The 21,189-nt window shown below is 46.1% G+C and overlaps 1 protein-coding gene across 1 annotated transcript in view; it reads right to left on the reverse strand.

The window, feature by feature from the left end:
• KALRN (kalirin RhoGEF kinase) overlaps positions 1-21,189 on the reverse strand; it is a 1,371,746-nt gene that overhangs the window by 637,434 nt on the left and 713,123 nt on the right. The window contains exon 10 of the mRNA XM_030208706.1: positions 15,014-15,136. Within this exon, the coding sequence (XP_030064566.1) occupies positions 15,014-15,136 (123 nt within the window). The remainder of the gene's footprint in view (positions 1-15,013; positions 15,137-21,189) is intronic.

Raw genomic sequence — 21,189 nt, forward strand, 5'->3', positions numbered from 1 at the left:
ACTCCCTCAACTCTTACGCCTGTTATGAAGTGTTTATATACTTACTTTAATTTATTTTAATACTGTTGTTACTCTAAATGTTGTAATACCTTGTATTTCTCATTCCGTAAATGGCGATCGCCATTACGGCTTTATGTAAGCCACATTGAGCCTGCAAAAAGGTGGGAAAATGTGGGATACAAATGCAACAAATAAATAAATTTTATTTTATTTATTTATTTATTGCATTTGTATCCCACATTTTCCCACCTTTTTGCGGGCTCAGTGTGGCTTACAATACGATATGAATGATGGAAATACAATTTGTTACAACTTAGTTATGGATTACATTGTGAAGAGTTATGCGAGACAATCAAAGTGTTGTTAAGGAATATAAACACTGGAACAAAACCTTGAAACATTAGAAGGAGATAGCGGGAAGCTAAAAGGGCATTATGTATGGTATACATATTTCTGTGAGTCAAGGTATGAGTGAGGTGAGATTACGGGGGATGAGAGTTCAGAAGTGGATGTATTGATGCATTAGTGAACAGTGAGTGTGGACTTTATGTGTTTTGGTTCTTTCCGTAAATTTTTTCAAAAAGATGGGTCTTCAATAATTTGCGGAAGGAGGTTTGCTCGTAGATCGTTCTCAGGTTGCGCGGCAGTGCGTTCCAGAACTGCATGCCCACGTGAGAAAAGGTTGACGCGTGTAGCGTCTTGTATTTTACGCCATTGCAATTAGGGAAGTGGAGGTTGAGGAAAGTTCAGGATGATCTTTTGGCGTTTCTGGGTGGTAAGTCTATTAACTCAGAAATGTAGGCGGGAGCTTCGCCGTGAATGATTTTGTGGATTAATGTGCATACTTTAAAAGTAATGCGTTCCTTGAGTGGAAGCCAGTGTAGCTTCTCTCGTAAGGGTTTTGCACTTTCATATTTTGGTTTTCCGAAGATGAGTCTGGCTGCTGTATTCTGGGCTGTTTGAAGTTTCCTCAGTATTTGCTCTTTGCAACCTGCGTATAGTGAGTTGCAGTAATCCAGATGGCTTAATACGAGGGATTGCACTAGGCAGCGAAAGACGGATCTTGGGAAGAATGGTCTTATTCTTTTCAGTTTCCACATGCAGTAGAACATCTTTTTGGTTGTATTGTTTGCATGAGTTTCGAGTGTTAAGTGGCGGTCGATAGTGACTCCAAGGATTTTTAGCGTTTCTGAGATTGGAAGGTTTAAATAAATACAATAGGAGTTAACTTAGGTGCCTGTATTTAGATACTCAGCTTTTTTTGAGCATGTAAATTTATGCTGGGCAAAATTTGCAATTCACAAATTCATTCATCAACAGATGTACTTTTGCTGGCCTGTCCTCCTCCTCTCTCCCCACCCCACTACCCTTGATCTTACTTCAGCACAATTCTCCCCATTCATATGTATGTTGTGCACATAGACAAGAAGGAAAAGGAGCAGTGTGAACACATGAAAGCCTCTGCTGAGAGCTTGATTTAATTTAATTGTGTCATTTTTAGTTTGCCAAAACAGTATATTAATTCAGAATGGATTACAACCAATTACGATGCATTAAGATGTCAACACAAAATGCAAGTAACAAAGAATATAAAATAATCATGCATTACAATACATATAAAATAAACAGATGATCTAAAATCATTAATTAAAAGCAGTGCAAGCCAAATAATGCTGAAATAGCCAAGTTTTTTTTTAAATTCTGAAGATCAAAAACTATGGAATCCTTTTACTAAAGATTAGTGGCGCCCTTTTACTAAGCTGCGGCAAAAAGTGGCCTGCGGCAGTGCGAGCGCATCTTTTGGCTGCACGCCAGACCAGTTTTTACCACGGACTGGAAAAAGGGCCTTTTTTAAGGGTCCTGAAAATGGACATGCAGCAAAATAAAAACCAGCGGGCGTCCATTTTCCGCCTGAGACCTTACCGCCACCCATTGACTGAGCGATAAGGTCTCACACGCTACCTGGGCGGTGGACATGCAGTGCTGGGGAAGCACCACGCGGTAGAAAATAGAAAATAGTTTCTACCATGTGTTTTCGGCGCATGGCAAATTCTGAATTACTGCCTGGGGCATGCGGTAGCTGGGTGGTAATGCCGATTTGGCGCATGCTGGACACGCATAGCCCTTTACGCGCCTTTGCAAAAGGGCCCCAGTGTGCGCTAAATGCTAAAAAGCCGATAGGTATAAAACGGGCTTCTTAGCATTTAGCTTGGGCGTATTTTCAATTTTGCAGTGCCAATACACTCATACTTTTGGCGTGAACGCCTGCTCTGAGAAAGGTGTGTCAGCACACTGGTCATTTGAACTTTGGATTTGCACGTGCAACTGTGAGAGGGCAATTGTGCTTACCTTTATGGTGTTTAAAACTACCTTCAAAAATACAAAAAAGTTTTCTTTTCGCTGCTTCACTCATTCTTTCTGGTTATCCAGTTAAAAAAAAAAAATCCAGCAATTCTGCATAGGTTGTAAACTTGGCATTTACACTTTCAAAACTCCGTGTTCTCTTTTTGAACGTGCTTCTTACTAAAATGGCTGCTCCTGCTGGACGCTCTGCAGTCTACATGTGTGTTCCCTGGTGTCCTTCAGCGAGCCTTTTGCAAACCACACAGGAAATGGTGAATAGCTCACTCCATATTTACAAAGGGTCAGCATTCAGTGAGCCTTTTGTAAAATGCACAGGAAACTGTGAACAGCTCACTCCATATTCTACAAAAAGCTCAGCATTCGGTGATAATTTGCTAAAATACACGAGAAGTTGTGAACGACTCAACTTAGAAGTCCCATTTCCTACCTAGGTGTCCCATGCAAAATCAGGCTTCGGGTGTCGCTGAAGGAACAAGAGCTATTGCTGAGAATTTCAACTAACATAGTAGTATATGACGGCCGAAAAAGACCCACATGGACCCAATGAAGTGGCCAGAGCGGCACCTGCTACTCCCCCACTCCCTGCAGGTTCCATTCCATCATGATCAAGTACTAGCATCACAAACAGTGCAGTGACCAGGGGCGTAGCCAGACACCCAATTTTGGGTGGGCCTGGGCCCAAGATGGGTGGGCAGAAGAACTCTGCCTTGTCCCACAAGTGATTTGGTCTTTCCCTCTCTCATCTGCATACCATATGGTCTCTCAAACATCCCCCCCCACCCCCCCCCCCACACACACATATCTTTTAAATAGCAGATTTTTACCGGCAGTGAGCAGGAACTAATACACCAGGGGCGTATCTGCGTGGGGCCACAGGGGCCTGGGCCCCCGCAGATTTCGCCCTGGACCCCCCTACTGCCGCCGTGGGTACCTTTGCTGGTGGGGGATCCCAACCCCCACCAGCCGAGGTCCGCTTCCTCCTGCCGCTGCGAGGTGTTTTAAGTTCTTCATCGGGATTCGTCCTCCATCACTCTGTGCTGCTGTTCAAAGAAGCTGCTAGCTGAATGCAGTTTCGGACTGAGTCTGACGTCGCTGCTGCACTTTGTACATGAGTCTGACGTCCTGCACGTACAACGTGCAGCAGCGACGTCAGACTCAGTCCGAAACTGCATTCAGCTAGCAGCTTCTTTGAACAGCAGCACAGAGTGATGGAGGACGAATCCCGATGAACTTAAAAAACCTCGCAGCGGCAGGAGGAAGCGGACCTCGGCTGGTGGGGGTTGGGATCCCCCGCCAGCAAAGGTACCCACGGCGGCAGTAGGGGGGTCCAGGGCGAAATCTGCGGGGGCCCAACCCCCACCAGCCGAGGTCCGCTTCCTCCTGCCGCTGCGAGGTTTTTTAAGTTCATCGGGATTCGTCCTCCATCACTCTGCGCTGCTGTTCAAAGAAGCTGCTAGCTGAATGCAGTTTCGGACTGAGTCTGACGTCGCTGCTGCACTTTGTACATGAGTCTGACGTCCTGCACGTACAACGTGCAGCAGCGACGTCAGACTCAGTCCGAAACTGCATTCAGCTAGCAGCTTCTTTGAACAGCAGCACAGAGTGATGGAGGACGAATCCCGATGAACTTAAAAAACCTCGCAGCGGCAGGAGGAAGCGGACCTCGGCTGGTGGGGGTTGGGATCCCCCGCCAGCAAAGGTACCCACGGCGGCAGTAGGGGGGTCCAGGGCGAAATCTGCGGGGGCCCAACCCCCACCAGCCGAGGTCCGCTTCCTCCTGCCGCTGCGAGGTTTTTTAAGTTCATCGGGATTCGTCCTCTATCACTCTGCGCTGCTGTTCAAAGAAGCTGCTAGCTGAATGCAGTTTCGGACTGAGTCTGACGTCGCTGCTGCACGTTGTACGTGCAGGACGTCAGACTCATGTACAAAGTGCAGCAGCGACGTCAGACTCAGTCCGAAACTGCATTCAGCTAGCAGCTTCTTTGAACAGCAGCACAGAGTGATGGAGGACGAATCCCGATGAAGAACTTAAAACACCTCGCAGCGGCAGGAGGAAGCGGACCTCGGCTGGTGGGGGTTGGGGTCCCCCACCAGCAAAGGTACCCACGGCGGCAGGGGGGGGGGTCGGAAATGGCGGCGGCTGGGGGGGGCTATAATGTGCCCCCTCACTCTGGCTTCGGCCCCCGCTACCGCCGACTTTCAGATACGCCCCTGTAATACACACTGCTCATGTTGGCCCCACAGCATGTATCAGTCACTGCTTGCTGCAGGCGAAGAGCTTCTATTCACAAGGTATGCAGGAGGGACAGTTGTTGGGAATTTTCGGCTGGTGGGACTTGGGAAGAATCCCTGCCAGCTACATCATAGGTGTGCAGATACTGGGTGGGCCTGAGCCCAAAGTGGGTGGGCCCGGGCCCACCTGGGCCCAGCCTTGGCTACACCACTGGTGCAGTCACACAATCATGGACGAGTGGTTTTACAATTTTGGTTGCAGCAACTCAATGGAGTTGCTTTCTGTGTCTGCTTAGTGTTAACTGTATACTTATTTTTCTTTAAATAAAGAAAAGAAAAGAAACGCAGTTCCTAGCAATCAGAAAACAAAATATGGCTTTTTATTGCTTTGTCTATCTTATGCCACAGAAATGAATGCTCCTTTTACTCCTGTAACTGTGGTAGAGACAAACCAGACTGGAGAATCCAGAGCTGAGAAACTGTAACTTTTGATTAAAATAATGATTTTTTATTTCTCTGCCAGGACCTCAGTACACCTAAGATGGCTGCTTGGCTATTCTGTATGAAAAGTATGTCTTTACTACCAGCTGTACCTCATGATGCACCTCGAAGCCAGAAAAAAGATAACCCTCCAGGGGCACTGTCTCCAAATGGGTTAGTTTTGTGCAAACCATGATAGCAACGAACCTATTAAGAGCTCCACTTTGGTTTCTTTTGTTTGCAGTGGAGGAGAGGCCTAGTAGTGGCCCGGTTCAAACCCCACTGTTGACCTTGGGCAAGTCACCAACTATTGTGAGCCCGACAGGGAAATACCCAGTTTACCTGAATGTAACTCACCTTGAGCTACTACTGAAAGATGTGAGCAAAATCTAAATAAATAAAATTTATTACACAGTCAAAGAGAGCTATATTGAAATATGGGGTCCTGCAATTCATAACCACTTCCTCGCTTCCCTAGTTCTTCCTCCACTTTCCTCTCAGCTCTTGCATAGCTTGCTTTGGTCTCTCTCTCTAAGGGGTCCTTTTACTACGCCACGGTAAAAAAGTGGCTTGCAATAGTAGTGTAGGCCCGGGTTTTGGGCGCATGCAGAAATATTTTTCAGCGCACATACCAAAAATGCCTTTTTTAAATGTTTTGCCGAAAATGGACATTCGGCAAAATCAAAATTGCCACACGTCCATTTTAGGTATCTGACCTTACCGCCAGTCACAGAACTAGCAGTAAGGAATCTGCGCGGTAAGGACCTACGTGCGTCAGATGCCACTTGGCGCGCATCCGCTACGCGTGTCCGAAAATAAAATATATTTTCCAGATGCGCATAGCAGACACGCGCCAAAAATGAAATGATCACAAGAGGCGCACGGTAGTTGGGCGGTAAGTTCATTTTGGCACGCGTTGGGCGCGTGTAGAGCTTAACGCGGCTTAGTAAAAGGGGCCCTAAGCCTCTTGCTTTCACCTTGTATACCCTTGTGCAGTTGTGCTTTCAGCTCACTGACCTCTATCTTTTGCTCACACCCCTCTCACCCCTTTGGTCTGACCTTTTTCATCTTCCCCCTCGCTCTCACCTCTCTTTCCCCGCTTTTTCTTATCTCCCCCTTGCTCTCACTCCCATCAGCAGTGACACAGCCAGGGAAAACAAGCAAAAGTGCTGCTGCTTTTCTCGCCTCCAACAGCTGATTAGCTCATTCTGCTCCTGAGAACCAACCAGCTTATAGGAGGCGGGGAAGCAGCAGCATTTCAAAAATGCTTCTTGCTGCACCTGTGGCCACTGGGTCATGCTGCTCCTTCATTCCCCGCCTTCACAGGCCCTTAGCAAAAAGACTTATCCAAGCTTTCAGTAGAGGCAGATTCCTCCATCATAACCATCTTCTTGCTGCAAGTCCAACATAGGAGCCATCTGGCCCCAGTTCTTTCCCCACTAGTGGCCCTATATGCTAGCAGACCCGATCTTGCTCTCCAAGCCCATCTTTCAGACTGCCCAGAACACGGCAGCTAAACTTATTTATGGGAAGCCTAGATTCGAAAGTGCAACACCCCTCCGTATGAAACTTCATTGGCTCCCTATTAGAGAACGAGTCAACTTTAAGGCCGTCACACTAATACACAAGATCATCCATGGAGTATCACCAAGTTACATGGTCAATCTATTAGATCTTCCATCCAGAAACAGGTCACCATCTTCACAGACATACCTTAACCTGCACCTTCCCAATTGCAAAAGGACTAAAGTATAAAACATATTATGTATCTAACTTCCCCTACCTGGGATCCCAGCTCTGGAATGCTCTACCCAGATACATGCGATCAACTAGTGAATACCTTCCCTTTAGGAAACTATTGAAAACCCATCTATTCAAACAGATTTACCCAAATGACTTGACCTACCATAAGCAAACATAAGCAACCCATCCATTTACCGGTTCATCTTATCATTAACAACAATGACTTAGAAATTACCTCCTACCAATCTTCTTACCCTCCATGTTCTTCCCCTACCTCTTCTTTATCGCTCTACGTCCTTACCTATCCCTATCCTTTCTCTCATACCTCTTTTTATCCCATTTACCCTTGTTCATTTGTCCTATCACATACCTCCTTTGTTGATTCTGATACTACAGATTGTATTCTCTTGTTACTATGTAAGCCGCATTGAGCCTGCGATGAGCGGGAAAGCGCGGGATACAAATGTAATAAATAAATAAATAAATTTAGACTGATGCAGGTGTACTCACTGCAGGGTCCTTCCAGCCATGGGCCCTAGTATGAATACACTTTGCATCATCATGTAAATAATAAACCATTTACATACAACAGAGTGATGTACAACCTCCGTAAAAAGGGAAAACTTTAAAACCAGAAACAATACAAAATATACAACAAGGTGCAAGTATAATAGTTTAAACAAAGAACCCGAAGGGGAAGAATAATTGACAATAAAACACAACCACAGACAGAGTTCAGTCCCCAGATATCAAAATTCAGTATTTATTTAAAAGTACTGCAGCCCGATCTTAGCTTGGCGACTTCACATGACTATTTACTATGGCCCTCATTTTACAAGCCCTACTTTCTTTTAATATTCAGGTTAATAAGGTAGTTGGTAAATCTTTCTACTCAAAAAGCTTCGGGTTATTCGTAAATATTTTGAACCATCGATTTTTCACCTAGTAGTACAGTCATTAATATTACCAATATTGGACTACTGCGACTCTATTGCTATTGGCTGTACTAAATCTTTAATAATGAAATTGCAGAGAGTACAGAATGTTGCAGCTAGAGTCATCTTTACGGCAAATATATACGACTCCATCTCCCCTTTAATGTTACAGTTACACTGATTGCCAGTGGAGGCCAGATTACAATTCTGACCTTTAAGGTTTTTCCTGGAGCTTTCCTAGGCTATCTGTTTTTCACCAGCTACTAGAAATATTTTTCTGTTGGATTTTCCCTCTGTTCGTAAATTGAAGCCTTTGCATTTTCTCCAGTCTAAGCTGACTTATTTTATTTATTTATTATTAGGATTTATTGACCGCCTTTTTGAAAGCATTCACTCAAGGTAGTGTATTTCAAGCCGGAATTCTCTCCCTTCTTCTTTAAGGTATATAGAATATGATCTTGAGTTTAGGAAATTGTTTAAGACTTTTCTTTTTAGAAAATATGTCTCCTAACTTATAGATGCTGGTCTCAAGTTTTAGATTGGGATTATTCTGTACAATTATCTGGAGAATGCTCTTTCTCTTGATGTTATCCGCTTAAAACTTGTTGGCCGTAGATGGTTATAAGATCATAATGTAATTTAGTAAACTGACACAAAAATGTTTACCTTGCATAAACATCCATGTCCCTATTTTGCAAAGCCTGAGATATGCATGTATTAGACCTAAGTGTGTGTACATGGCAAAGAGATATGGACTGGGTGTGTTTTGGACAGGACAAGGGCATGGCAACTTCATAGTCGTTTAGTGCCCATTTGAGGAGTGAAGTAGACATCTGTGTCCTAAAAGATCCATGTAGGCAGTTACACATGCTCCCAAGCATGTTTTGGATTTAGTGAGCAGCTGCTATTGAGCAGCACTCCACTGGAAGGTTTAGGAAGAGGTTTGCTCCCTTAGCCCCTCAGTGGATTTTGCCCCACCCCCATGCCAAACCAGCAAGGTTAATAGGTCACTAAGACAGTGTCAAGAACATATCTCACACTATGGTGCTCATGTTTAAAGCACATAGGAGTCCTTTTACTAAGCCGCAGCATACAGTGGGCCTGTGGCAATGCAAGCACATCTCTTGGGTGCGTGCCGGGCCAGTTTTTACTGTGTCCTGGAAAAAGGGCCTTTTTTAAGGGTCCGGAAAATGGACTTGCGGCAAAATAAAAACCAGTGCATGTCCATTTTCAGCCTGAGACCTTGCCGCCACCCACTGACTTTGCGGTAAGGTCTCACTCGCTACCCGGGAAGTAGGCATGCAGCGCACCCACTCTGTTTACTGCCGGGTAATATTTTCTACCACATGTTTTCAGCGGGGCACACGGTAGCCGGGCGGTAATGCCGATTTGGTGTGCACTGGACACGCATAGCTCATTACACACCTTTGTAAAAGGACACCATAGACTTTGTAAGCCTAAATGCTTTCCAATATGCCTCTATGTGTCATGTTTTCTGCCCATTAGTTTTTAATGCCTAATGTTTGGGACTCTTTCTTGAATAGCAGAGATATCAAGACACTCTTCCAGCGGAAAATCCACTGAAATTGAAGATCACAAAGCAAACAGTGGGGAAACCATTGAACACTGCCACGCTTTCGTCTTGCACCAAGACCAAGAGCCAAGACAGGCAGAACACAAGGAAGTAAATTTCCATCACAGTACCAAAAAGAAGCTACAAGAATGGTATGGGATTTGCGTTGCAAGACGTATGAGGAAAGACTTGCTGACCTGAACATGTATACCCTGGAGGAAAGGAGAAACAGGGGTGATATGATACAGATGTTCAAATATTTGAAAGGTATTAATCCGCAAACGAATCTTTTCAGGAGATGGGAAGGCGGTAGAATGAGAGGACATGAAATGAGATTGAAGGGGGGCAGACTCAAGAAAAATGTCAGGAAGTATTTTTTTCACGGACAGAGTGGTGGACGCTTGGAAAGCCCTCCCGCGGGAGGTGGTGGAAATGAAAACGGTAACGGAATTCAAACATGCATGGGATATACATAAAGGAATCCTGTGCAGAAGGAATGGATCCTCAGAAGCTTAGCCGAAATTGGGTGGTGGAGCCGGTGGGGGGAAGAGGGGTTGGTGGTGGGGAGGCGAAGATAGTGGTGGGCAGACTTATAGGGTCTGTGCCAGAGCCGGTGGTGGGAGGCGGGGATAGTGCTGGCCAGACTTATACAGTCTGTGCCCTGAAAAAGACAGGTACTAATCAAGGTAAGGTATACACATGAGTTTATCTTGTTGGGCAGACTGGATGGACCGTGTGGGTCTTTTTCTGCCGTCATCTACTATGTTAGAAAAATCTAAATTGATCTTTGGAGATACAAATATGTGACAAAAAGCTTCCCAAGCTCTAATTCTATCAAAATCTAATGCCTATTTCTCTCTTCCTCTTTTATCATTTCCAAAGGAAATCAGATTAGCAAGTCATTAACTTTACATGAAGCACTGCCACGGCCTTATCCTCCCAGAGTCACGGATCTGCATTCCAGTCATAAACAGCAGAGAGAAATAATAACAAATGCAGTGATATTTCTCATTTCACCAACAAGCACAGCCATGGCAAGGCAGTGAAACACTTCAACAGCATGCAGAAGGCACTTAGAATAATTTTGGTGGCTGCCAACACTTACATACAGCAGTAACATATTAACATAGTAAATGACAGCAAATAAAGACCTGCATGGTCCGTCTAGTCTGCCCAACCAGGTGGTTATATCTGTCGCTCTGTGCATGCTGCACCCCTCTAGGCCTTAGTTTAGGGATGCACCTGGCGCTCATTGCAGGTGACATTGCTCTGTGCTTTTGTTTAAAGTGTGAAGGTCATTCGAAGTTTGTTTTGTTTCCCTTCTCTTCCTATGTAGAGATCCCCTGTGTTTTATCCCATGTATTTCCATTGCTATTTTTGACCCCCCACCACCTCCACCAGAAGGGAATGCCAGGCCAACACCACCCTCTTTGTGAAAAAGTATTTCCTGATGTTTCTCCTACCACCTGGACCTGGGACCTCAATTCATGTCCTCTAGTTCTATCACGTCCTTGTCTCTAGAAAAAATTTGTTCATACATTACCAATCTGTAATCTGTACTCCACTTAGGCACATAAGTATTGCCACACTGGGACAGACCAAAGGTCCATCAAGCCCAGTATCCTGTTTCCGACAGTGGCCAATCCAGGTCACAAATACCTGGCAAGATCCCAAAAAAATTCAATATATTTTATGCTGCTTATCCCAGAAATAGCAGTGCATCTTCCCCAAGTCAATTTAATAATGGTCTATGAACTTTTCCTTTAGGAAGCAGGCCAGACCTTTTTTAAACCCCGCTAAGCTAACCACCTTTACCACATTCTCTGGCAACGAATTCCAGAGTTTAATTACATGTTGAGTGAAGAAACATTTTCTCCGATTCGTTTTACATTTACTACATTGTAGCTTCATCGCATGCCCTCTAGTCCTAGTATTTTTGGAAAGAGTAAACAAACGATTCACGTCTACCCGTTCTACTCCACTCATTATTTTAAAGACCTCTATCGTATCTCCCCTCAGCCGTCTTTTCACCAAGCTGAAGTGCCCTAGACACTTCAGCCTTTCCTCATAGGGAAGTTGTCCCATCCCCTTTATCATTTTCATCGCCCATCTCTGTACCTTTTCTAATTCCACTATATCTTTTTTGAGATGCGGTGACCAGAATTGAACACAATATTCGAGGTGTGGTCGCACCATGGACCGATACAAAGGAATTATAACGTCCTCACTTTTGTTTTCCATTCCTTTCCTAATAATACCTAACATTCTATTTGCTTTCTTAGCCGCCGCAGTATCTTTAAAATGCAATGGATTTGCTATAGTACCATTCTGTGGTACAACCAAAGTGACTTTCATATTATGTACAGGTATGTTCTCTGCCCCTAGTTGGCTCACAATCTAAGAAGTCCTTTTACTAAGGTGCACTGAAAAATGGCTTGTGATAGTGTAGGTGTGGGTTTTCGGTGCACCGATCCATTTTTCAGCGCGCCTGTACAAAAGGCCTTTTTAAAAATTTTTGACGAAAATGGACGTGCGGCAAAATCAAAATTGCCACGCGTCCATTTTGGGTCTGCGACCTTAAGGCCAGCCATTGACTTAGCGGTAAAGTTTCTTTCAAGTGGTAACCGGGCAGTAATGACCTATGTGCGTCAAATGCCACTTGGCGTGCATCCAATATGCATGTCCGGAAATAAAAATTATTTTTCAGCTGCGCGTATCAGACACTTGCCAAAAATGAAATTACCGCATGAGCCATACGGTAACCGGGCAGTAAGTCCATTATGGCGTGCGTTGGGCTCGTGTAGATGCACTGAGAGCAATGAAGGGTTAACTGTCTTGCCCAGGGTCACAAGCAGCTGCAGTGGAAACTGAACCCACTTCCCCAGGTTCTTAGGTCACCGCACTAAATATTAGGCTACTCCCCTGATGGCGAACCTATGACACGCGTGTCAGCACTGACACGCGTAGCCATTTTCGATGACACGCGGCGCCGCCGCAGTGTGGTCCGCCCTCCCTCCTTGCTCCCGGAAACTAACCTTAAAGCCTCCTTTCACGTCGCAGCAAGCAGCAGCAGGGCAGGCCACTCCTTCCTTCCGTGTCCTGCCCTTGCCTGACGTAACGTCCGCGAGGGCGGAGCACAGAAGGAAGGAGGAGAGGTCTGCCCTGCTGCTGCTTGCTGCGACGTGAAAGAAGGCTTTAAGGTTAGTTCCGGGCCTGGTAGAGGGTGGAGGGGGGGGGCCCGGCGACCTCGGGTGGGCAGCGATCTCGGGTAGGGGGGGCCCGGGGGCGGTCCTAGTAGCAGTGATTTTTCTTGAAGTGACACACCACCCGAGTTATACTCGGTTTTTTGGCGAATTTTGACACACCAAGCTCAAAAGGTTGCCCATCACTGGGCTACTCCTTCACTCCAGCAGGCTGGCTGCCAGGATCAAATCCGGATGCTACTCCTTGTTATCTTGGGCTAGCCACTTAACCCTCCATTGCCTCAGGTACAAAATTAAATCTTTGCTCCGTGTTGACAAAGCAGCTATCTGGGCCTGCTTGTCATTTCTCAGAAACGCGAAATCATACTTTTTCAGTAGCTGGGGGGAATTTGTGGAACCATCTTCCAGGTTATTTAAGACTTTGCACTGACTATCCACAATTTAACAAATTGCTAAAAACTTTTTATTTTGTAAAAACATTTATTGATGCATAAGGACAAGCCTATTTCTTTGGCAGTTCTCCCAATCCTATTTTTGATCATCGAGATTTGTGATATTACATGAGTTTAATGTATGTTTTGATATTGTGCATGTTTCTTTTGTAACCCGCTTTGATGTTAAAGCGGGAAATAAATCTCTGAACTAAATTAAATAAATTATATACAGGAACGACCTAGCATACCTGAATGTAACTTGCCTTAAGCTATTACTGAATAGGTATGAGCTAATTCTAAATAAATACATGTTTTAGTGGATCGTTGATACCCTCAAAGGGCTGTATTAGTGAACGTCAGTTAGTAGTTTCAGCACAGACTATGAACTAGGACCATCCTAGGCCAGTATCCCAGTCACTCTACAGCTACAGTTCTCATTGTATAGCATATCTCAGTCCACACAGCCCTAATCACGTAAATACTACAAAGTCCATTAAAAGGCCGCTTTGCTGTAGCTATCAGGTCCACAGGTATGAAGAAACACAACATTTTAGCACAGTTCCCTGCAGGACCAAAGCCAGACTTTGGCGGGAGGGGGGTGCAGAGCCCGAGGTGAGGGGGCAAATTTTATCCCCCCCCTCGGCGCCACCAATCCCCCCGCCATTGCCGAACCCCCCCAGCATTGCAGACCCCCCCCGCCGCCGCCACCACCACCACCAATTTTGACACCCCCCCCTTGCTGACGACCCTCTCGACTCCCCCTCCCGCCGCCTACCCTTGCTGGCGGGAGACCTCAACCCCCCGCCAGCCGAGGTCCTCTTCTTCCTTCGTTCTGTTTCTGGGTCTGACGTCGCCGTCAGACTCAGAAACAGAACGAAGGAAGAAGAGGACCTCAGCTGGCGGGGGTTGGGGTCCCCCGCCAGCAAAGGTAGTAGACGGCGACGGCGGGTTGGCAGCGGGAGGGTGGGTTGAGAGGGTCGTCAGCAGGGGGTCCAGGGCCAAATCTACGGGGCCCAGGCCCCCATGGCCCCACATAGCTACGCCCCTGGTGCCCTGAGAGTGTAGAAGTGCACTAGGCACTAGCAGTTAGAGTAGCAGGCCGAGAATTGTTACAGTGGGCAAGGCACATTACCATTACGTCAGATACAAACCTAGTGAAAGATTTACTATTCTGCACTAATGTGAGTTAGCTTGTGTTTGATATGAGTTATTAGTCAATAGGCCCTGCTGAAAATAATAGGGTTTGGTATAATGTACATTAACGCACATTGGTAAATCTAGCACTTATGGACCATAATAAAGCTTCTGGGACAGTGAAATACCTACTATACCTAAAATGTAACTTGCTTGGAGCTGGGGAAATGGACAAGTGAATAATCCCATCTAAATTTTTTTAGCCTTAGTCGATGAAAGGCCAAATCTTGGATTCCTCATGTTGCCCACATACGCCACAGAGTTTCCAAGAACTAACCTCAGTGAGCTCAACAAGTTATGCTTGTTTTGGCTTACAAAGACATTGAGGGGCCCTTTTACTAAGCCGCGTAAGCGTGTCCTATGCGCGTCAATTTGGAGTTACCGCTCAGCTACTGCGAGGCCCGGGCGGTAATTTTGCTTTTAATGAACGTCCGCTATGCGAGCTGGAAAATAATTTTTATTTTTTCCTGCGCACGGCAGAAACCGGGCGGTAATCGTCACCGCACAGTTACCACATGAAACCTTACTGCTATGCTAAGTCAATGGCTGGCAGAAAGGTCTCAAACCCAAAATGGACAAGCGCCAAATTTTTATTTTGCTGCATGTCCATTTTCAGCAAAAATGTAAAAAAGGCCTTTTTTTTACAGGCGTGCTGAAAAATGGATCTGCGCGTGTCCAGAATGTTTTGGCACACCCCTGACTGCTGTATTTTAGCACACTATCCTGGGTGCTGAGCAAGGCTGAACTACTGCTCACTGGGAATGGACGTAAACTCGTTCTGTTGCTGATGGGGGGGGGGGGGGGGGGGGGGAACATTACTGACGACATGCTGCAAGATGGAACTAGGCCTCTTACCTGTGCAACTTCTTCAAAATCATCATGTCTTTTCTGAAGGGCCCGAGCTCGATGAAGGGACTTCCCCACTCCCGTGTGTTTACTCAGAAAAGCTTCTCCGTGATTCTCAATCCAGTCCAGGACCTGCATGGGAGAAGAACGGCCATCAGATGACATACAAAACAAAAAACACAAGACGCTGACAAAGAACCAGGTCAGATGCAAAAACCTCCTTACCTATGCAAACATCCAATCTTTCAGGCCAGGGGCGTAGCTACGTGGAGCCACGGGGCATGGGCCCCCACAGATTAAGCCCTGGCCCCCTCTACATTTGACCCCCCCCCCCCCCCCGCCGCCGCATCATCAGGTACCTTGTTTGCTTGCGGGGGTCCCCAATCCCCGCCAGCCGAAGAGTCTTCTTCTGCGCCAGTCAACTCCAGTGCCTTTGTTCTGTGATCATCTGTTTCTGACGCCTTAAGTCCTACACCGTGCATGTAGCCTCGTGCAGGATGTAAGGCATCAGAAACAGATGATCACACAACGAAGGCGCGGGAGTCAACCGGTGCTGAAGAAGACTCTTTGGCTGGCAGGGATTGGGGACCCCTGCCAGCAAACAAGGTACCTTATGCGGCGGCGGGGCAGGGGGCGGTGGCGGGGGTTGCGGTTGCAGCAGCGGGGGGTCCAATGCGGCAGAGGGAGGCAGCTAAACAGTGCCCCCCCACCTCGGGCTCTGGCCCCCCCCAACCCGCCGAGGTCTGGCTACGCCCCTGTTTCAGGCACAGACTGAGTTTATAATCATAGGTTTATGCTACACAATATGCAAATGGACCTTTATCTGAGATCAATAAAAGCAAGGATGGCAGCAAACAGATTTAGGGGCTGTTTTACTAAACCAGGTTACATGCTAATACGCACTTAACGTGGAGAAAAAGCTTACCACAAAATGCCTTAAACCAGGGCCAGCCCAAGGCAACATGTCACCCCCCCCCCCCCCCCCTCTTACCTTGTCATGGTGACGTTCTAAACCCGGCAGCAGCAACAATTCCCATATGCTGCCCTGCTGCCGCCGGCACCCGCCTCTTCACTTTACTGGAGCTGCCTGAGCAAAACAGGAAGTTACTTCAGGCGGGCCGCAGTAAAGGGTAGAGTCGGGTGCCGGCAGCGGCAGGGCAGAGTATGGGAATAGCTGCCACTGCCGTGTTTGGAACATCACCAAGTAATAACTAACGTTCAGCGCCAGATATGGAGTTCGCCCCGTATGCGTGTGGCGCCTCTGAATATGCTCATAATCTGAGACATCTAGATTAAGTGTTTGAAAACTACAGGCCAGACGTCCTGCTGAAATTTTACTCCTGCAAGTTTAATGGATCTCTGAGGCAAGGCATCTGCGACAGAAGCGGAACACTCATCCCACCTATTTTGAACTCTCTCTCTCTGTCAAGGCCTTGTGTGGAACTCAAAGTCTTTTATTTCATTTTGCTGTGTGTCTTCGGTGTCTCTTCATTGTAAGTTCCAGCGAGTGGGGACTGTTCGTTATTCCCCTAATTCTACATAGAGCACCTGAAGTGAAGCGCTGATCTTGCGCTAAAATGGCAGTTACGTGGCTAAATGGGGGGAGATGGCAGTTACGTGTGGAACAGCAGTTAGGCACTATTCTATAACTGCACTGTGGGTAAGGACATGGGAGGGGCTTGGCCGTGTCTAGCAATTACACACGACCCTTATAGAATACTATTAGTTACGCATGTAACGCGTGCATTTACATCAGCCGCTGACGCAGAATACATGCTTGCACTTACACACATAAGCGTTGACTATAACAGTAATTACGCCTGAACCTTTACCTCATAACTTGGCAACCATTACTGAATTATCTCCTATATGTCTCAATACAGTGGTGTCTGATATGTGCAACAGAAATTATAAATTACTACAGTGCAATCTGCTTAAGTGCAAGGGTCTGGGACCAAAGAAATACATGCAGTTAACCGGAGCGTGCACTTAACCGTTGTGACCCAAAGAAGCTTGACATCTGATAAACATATGTACAGTACTGTTTATTATATGTACAGTATACAGTCTCCGTTAACTGACGTTAGGCTTACTTGAAGTAATCAGTCATAGTCCTCTGTACACTCTTGTGTCTGTGAGTTCCATAGACTACGTCTGCCAGATGGTAAAAACTGTCATAGCACTGACATCCAGTGGCCTCCAGATAGGCTCGCACGGTGTTACGACTCTCCAGCGCTCTTGCAAAAGTGACAGTAGGTTGTTGAATTTCGTCAGCATGTGCCTCACTGCTCATTTCATCATCTGTTTCATCATCAGCCGTTGCCTGCATGTTGGCGCATATCTGGACATCAGTGCTGTCGTCAGCTGTTTGTAGATTGTAATCAACAGCTACGTAGTGATGAAACTCCTCTTCAGTAACACAGGCTGGGATGTCAATAGTCTGTTCATCTGACGCGTTTGCAACAGCTGCATCTGTTTCGTCCCTCTCTACATCCCTAACAAAGCTTGCCCGCTTGTAGCAGTTCACAATGGTTGCCTGTGTAACGTGATTCCAGGCTTCTTTCTGCATATGTAGGTAATCAATAGAAATAAAACAAAATAAAACATGGAAAAGAAAATAAGATGATACCTTTTTTATTGGACATAACTTAATACATTTCTTGATTAGCTTTCGAAGGTTGCCCTTCTTCGTCAGATCGGAAATAAGCAAATGTTGGTAGATGACAGTATATATAAGTGAAACATCAAAGCATTCATCTATCAACATTTGCTTATTTCTGATCTGACGAAGAAGGGCAACCTTTGAAAGCTAATCAAGAAATGTATTATCAGACGACATAGCACAAGAGCCCGATAATGTTGTTTGAAATGGGCTATTATGCCCTGATCCATAGGTTGGATCATAGAGGTAGTGTTTGGTGGCAGAAAGACCACCTTGATGTTAGACAGCTTGACATCATCACTGTGTGCAGCACAATTATCACAAAGCAACAAAATCTGACACTTTTGTGCCCGCATTCTAGTGTCTAACTTCTTTAGCCACTGCCTCCAAATTTCCCCAGTCATCCATGAATTTGCGTTAGCCTCGAATGACACAGGAAGTCACTTAACATTCTTGAAACAACGGGACTGTTTGCTCTTTCCAATGACGAGTGGTTCCAACTTCTCACTCCCATCCATATTGCAGCAAAGGAGGATCGTCAGTTGATCCTTCGATGTTTTACCTCCTATAGTTTTACCTTGTTTGAATGCAAGTGTTCCATCAGGAATTGCTCGCCAGTAGAGAGCGTTTTCGTCAGTATTGAAAATGTCACAAGGTGCAAACTCGTTCAAAGACGGTAGGAAGAACTGAAACAACCCAATTTTCAGCACCAAAGTCATCAGCGTCTTGTTTTTCACCATGCTGGTTCTTGAATTTTATGTTGTTCCTCTCCTTCCATCTTTCCAACCATCCAACAGTGGCTTTGGATTCAGTTAGTCCAAGACTTTCAGCTAGCTGATTAGCTTTCTCCATAAGCAGTGGACCCCTGACAGGAAACTGTCTACTCCTTACTTGAGAAAACCACCGAAGAAGAGCATTTTCTACCTCCTCAGCTTTCCCTGCCCGTTTTCGTTTCCGGTGTGGATTTGTATTATTTTGCCAGTCTTCCAGATGCTGGTCTTTCTGCTTCAAGATACGTGAAATTTGACTGGGATTGACACCATATTTTTTAGCAATAGATGCTTGACTTTGTTTGTTTTCTAATTTTTTAAGAACTTCTATTTGTTCAGCCAGCGTTAAAGTCTTACAGTTGCGCAACGTTGACAACTCCAGCGTACACTCTAACAACATTCTTTCGCTTATTCTGCCTGTGGCAGTTAAAGGGGCGGTAAATTTGAAATCTTGGTTGTCACACGCTTCCATGCACGCGCTTATGTGGAGTCTTTCCTGCAGAGGAGCGGTCTTGAACCATGCATATAAGCGAATCTTGCACTTACCAGTGGTGCGCTAAACCGAAGTTTGTCCCCATAGAAATTAATGGCGCCAAAAACGGGACCGAAGTATGGCATGCAGTTAAACAGAGCATGTGCTTATCCGACATGCACTTAAATGGAGTGCACTGTATTACTAATCATTTCTATACTGCTACTAGATGAACACAGCACTGAACATATTATATGCAGGTACTTTTCCTATGTCCCTGTTGAGCTCACAATCTAAGTTATTTTTTATACCGAGGACAGGGTAAAGGGGCCCTTTTACGAAGCCATGTAAACATTTACGTGCAGCCAATGCATGCCAAAATGGAGTTACCGCCCGGCTACTGCATGGCTCTTGCGGCAATTTCATTTTTTGGCGCGTCTGATACGCACGTCCCAAAAATTATTTTTGGACATGCGCATCAGACGCGCGCTGAGTTGCATTTGACGCGTGTATGCATTACCGCCCAGTTACCGCGTGAGACTTTACTGCTAGGTGAATGGCTTCTGGTAAGGTCTCAGACCCAAAATGGATGCACGGCAATTTTCACTTTGCTGCACGTCCATTTTTGGCAAAATTTTTTAAAAAGGCATTTTTTTAAAGGCGCACTGAAAAATGATTCTGCGCGCGCCCAAAACACGCGTCTACACTACTGCAGGCCATTTTTCAGCACGCCTTTGTAAAAGGGCACCTAAGTGACTTGCCAAACGTCTCAAGAGGCTGCAGTGGGAACTGAACCCAGTTCACCAGGATCAAAGCCCTCTGCTCCTCCAGTTGCAGTAATGAGCAGGCCATGCCCTCATACTTCTACAGCCTGGTCTGTTAACATTTCTTTTTAATTCTTCTGTCTTGCTCTTTTTCACTTGCTGATAGCAGCCCACTGCCTCCCTAAGTAGGAGAAAGCTGGGAAATCCCAGAGCTGCTCTCAGCACCCTTAGAGCATTACTTTGTGTGGGCAGCAGGGCTGAGGCACCAGCCCCCGTTCTAATACACTCAGAGCATGAGATACAAAGGACAGCCCAAGCACATTCCGTGCATGAAAAGAGATTAAATCTGACAGCAGCGCAGAGTACAGAAAACACCAGGACTCACACTGGGCCAGATGACGTCTGTGCAGAAAACTAATAATTACACGCAGGTACGCTGTAAAGCAACAAGGCAGGAATATAATGGCAGTGTACAACCGAGAGATGGAAATAGCCTAACTAATGTATTGTACAGCAGATAAATATTCTTACACATATGCAATACATTTTATATCTATCTATCTATCTATCTATCTATCTATCTATCTATCTATCTATCTATCTATCTATATGCCAACTCTGTATGACTGTGCCTGCATTTATGAAATACTTGAGTGCAGTGGCGTACCAAGGGGGGGTGGGGGCGGTCCGCCCCGGGTGCACGCCGCTGGGGGGGGGGGGCCGCGTGCCTGTCTGCTCCGTTCGTTCCGTGCTCCCTCTGCCCCGGAACAGGTTACTTCCTGTTCCGGGGCAGAGGGAGCATGGAACGAGCGAAGCAGACAGGCGCGTGGCACCCCCCCAGCAGGTAAAAATGCACCGGGGGGGTGTCCTTTCACCGGGGGGAGGTGGCCTTTTGCCGGATGTGTGTGCGCTGGGTGGCCTTTCTCCGGGGGTGGGGGGGGGGGGCGCATCAGCGATCCGCCCCGGGTGTCAGCCATCCTAGGAACGCCACTGCTTGAGTGTGTAAATGCAGGGGAAAAGTACTACTACTACTACTATTTATCATTTCTATAGCACTACTAGACGTACACTTATAATCTAATCAAGGCAGACAAACAGGACAAATAAGGGATAAGGACAGAGTAGCAAGATTCCGGAATCCTAAACAGTAGCAAGATTCCGGAATCCCAAATACTACTACTACTATTTATCATTTCTACAGCGCTACTAGATGTACGCAGCGCTGTACACCAGACATGAAGAGACAGTCCCTGCTCAACAGAGCTTACAATCTAATCAGGACAGACAAACAGGACAAATAAGAGATAAGGGAATTACTAAGGTGGAAATGATAAAACAGACGTTGGTACTGAATAAGTGAATAGTGGTTAGGAGTTAAAAACAGCACCAAACATAAGTACATAAGCATTGCCATGCTGGGACAGACCAAGGGTCCATCGAGCCCAGCACCCTGTCACCGACAGCAGCCAAAAGAACAAGCAATTTGTCCCGCCCCTCCTAGAAATAATGTATTATTC

Source organism: Microcaecilia unicolor, chromosome 7, assembly GCF_901765095.1.
Source record: "Microcaecilia unicolor chromosome 7, aMicUni1.1, whole genome shotgun sequence".
Classification (NCBI taxonomy): Eukaryota; Metazoa; Chordata; class Amphibia; order Gymnophiona; family Siphonopidae; genus Microcaecilia; species Microcaecilia unicolor.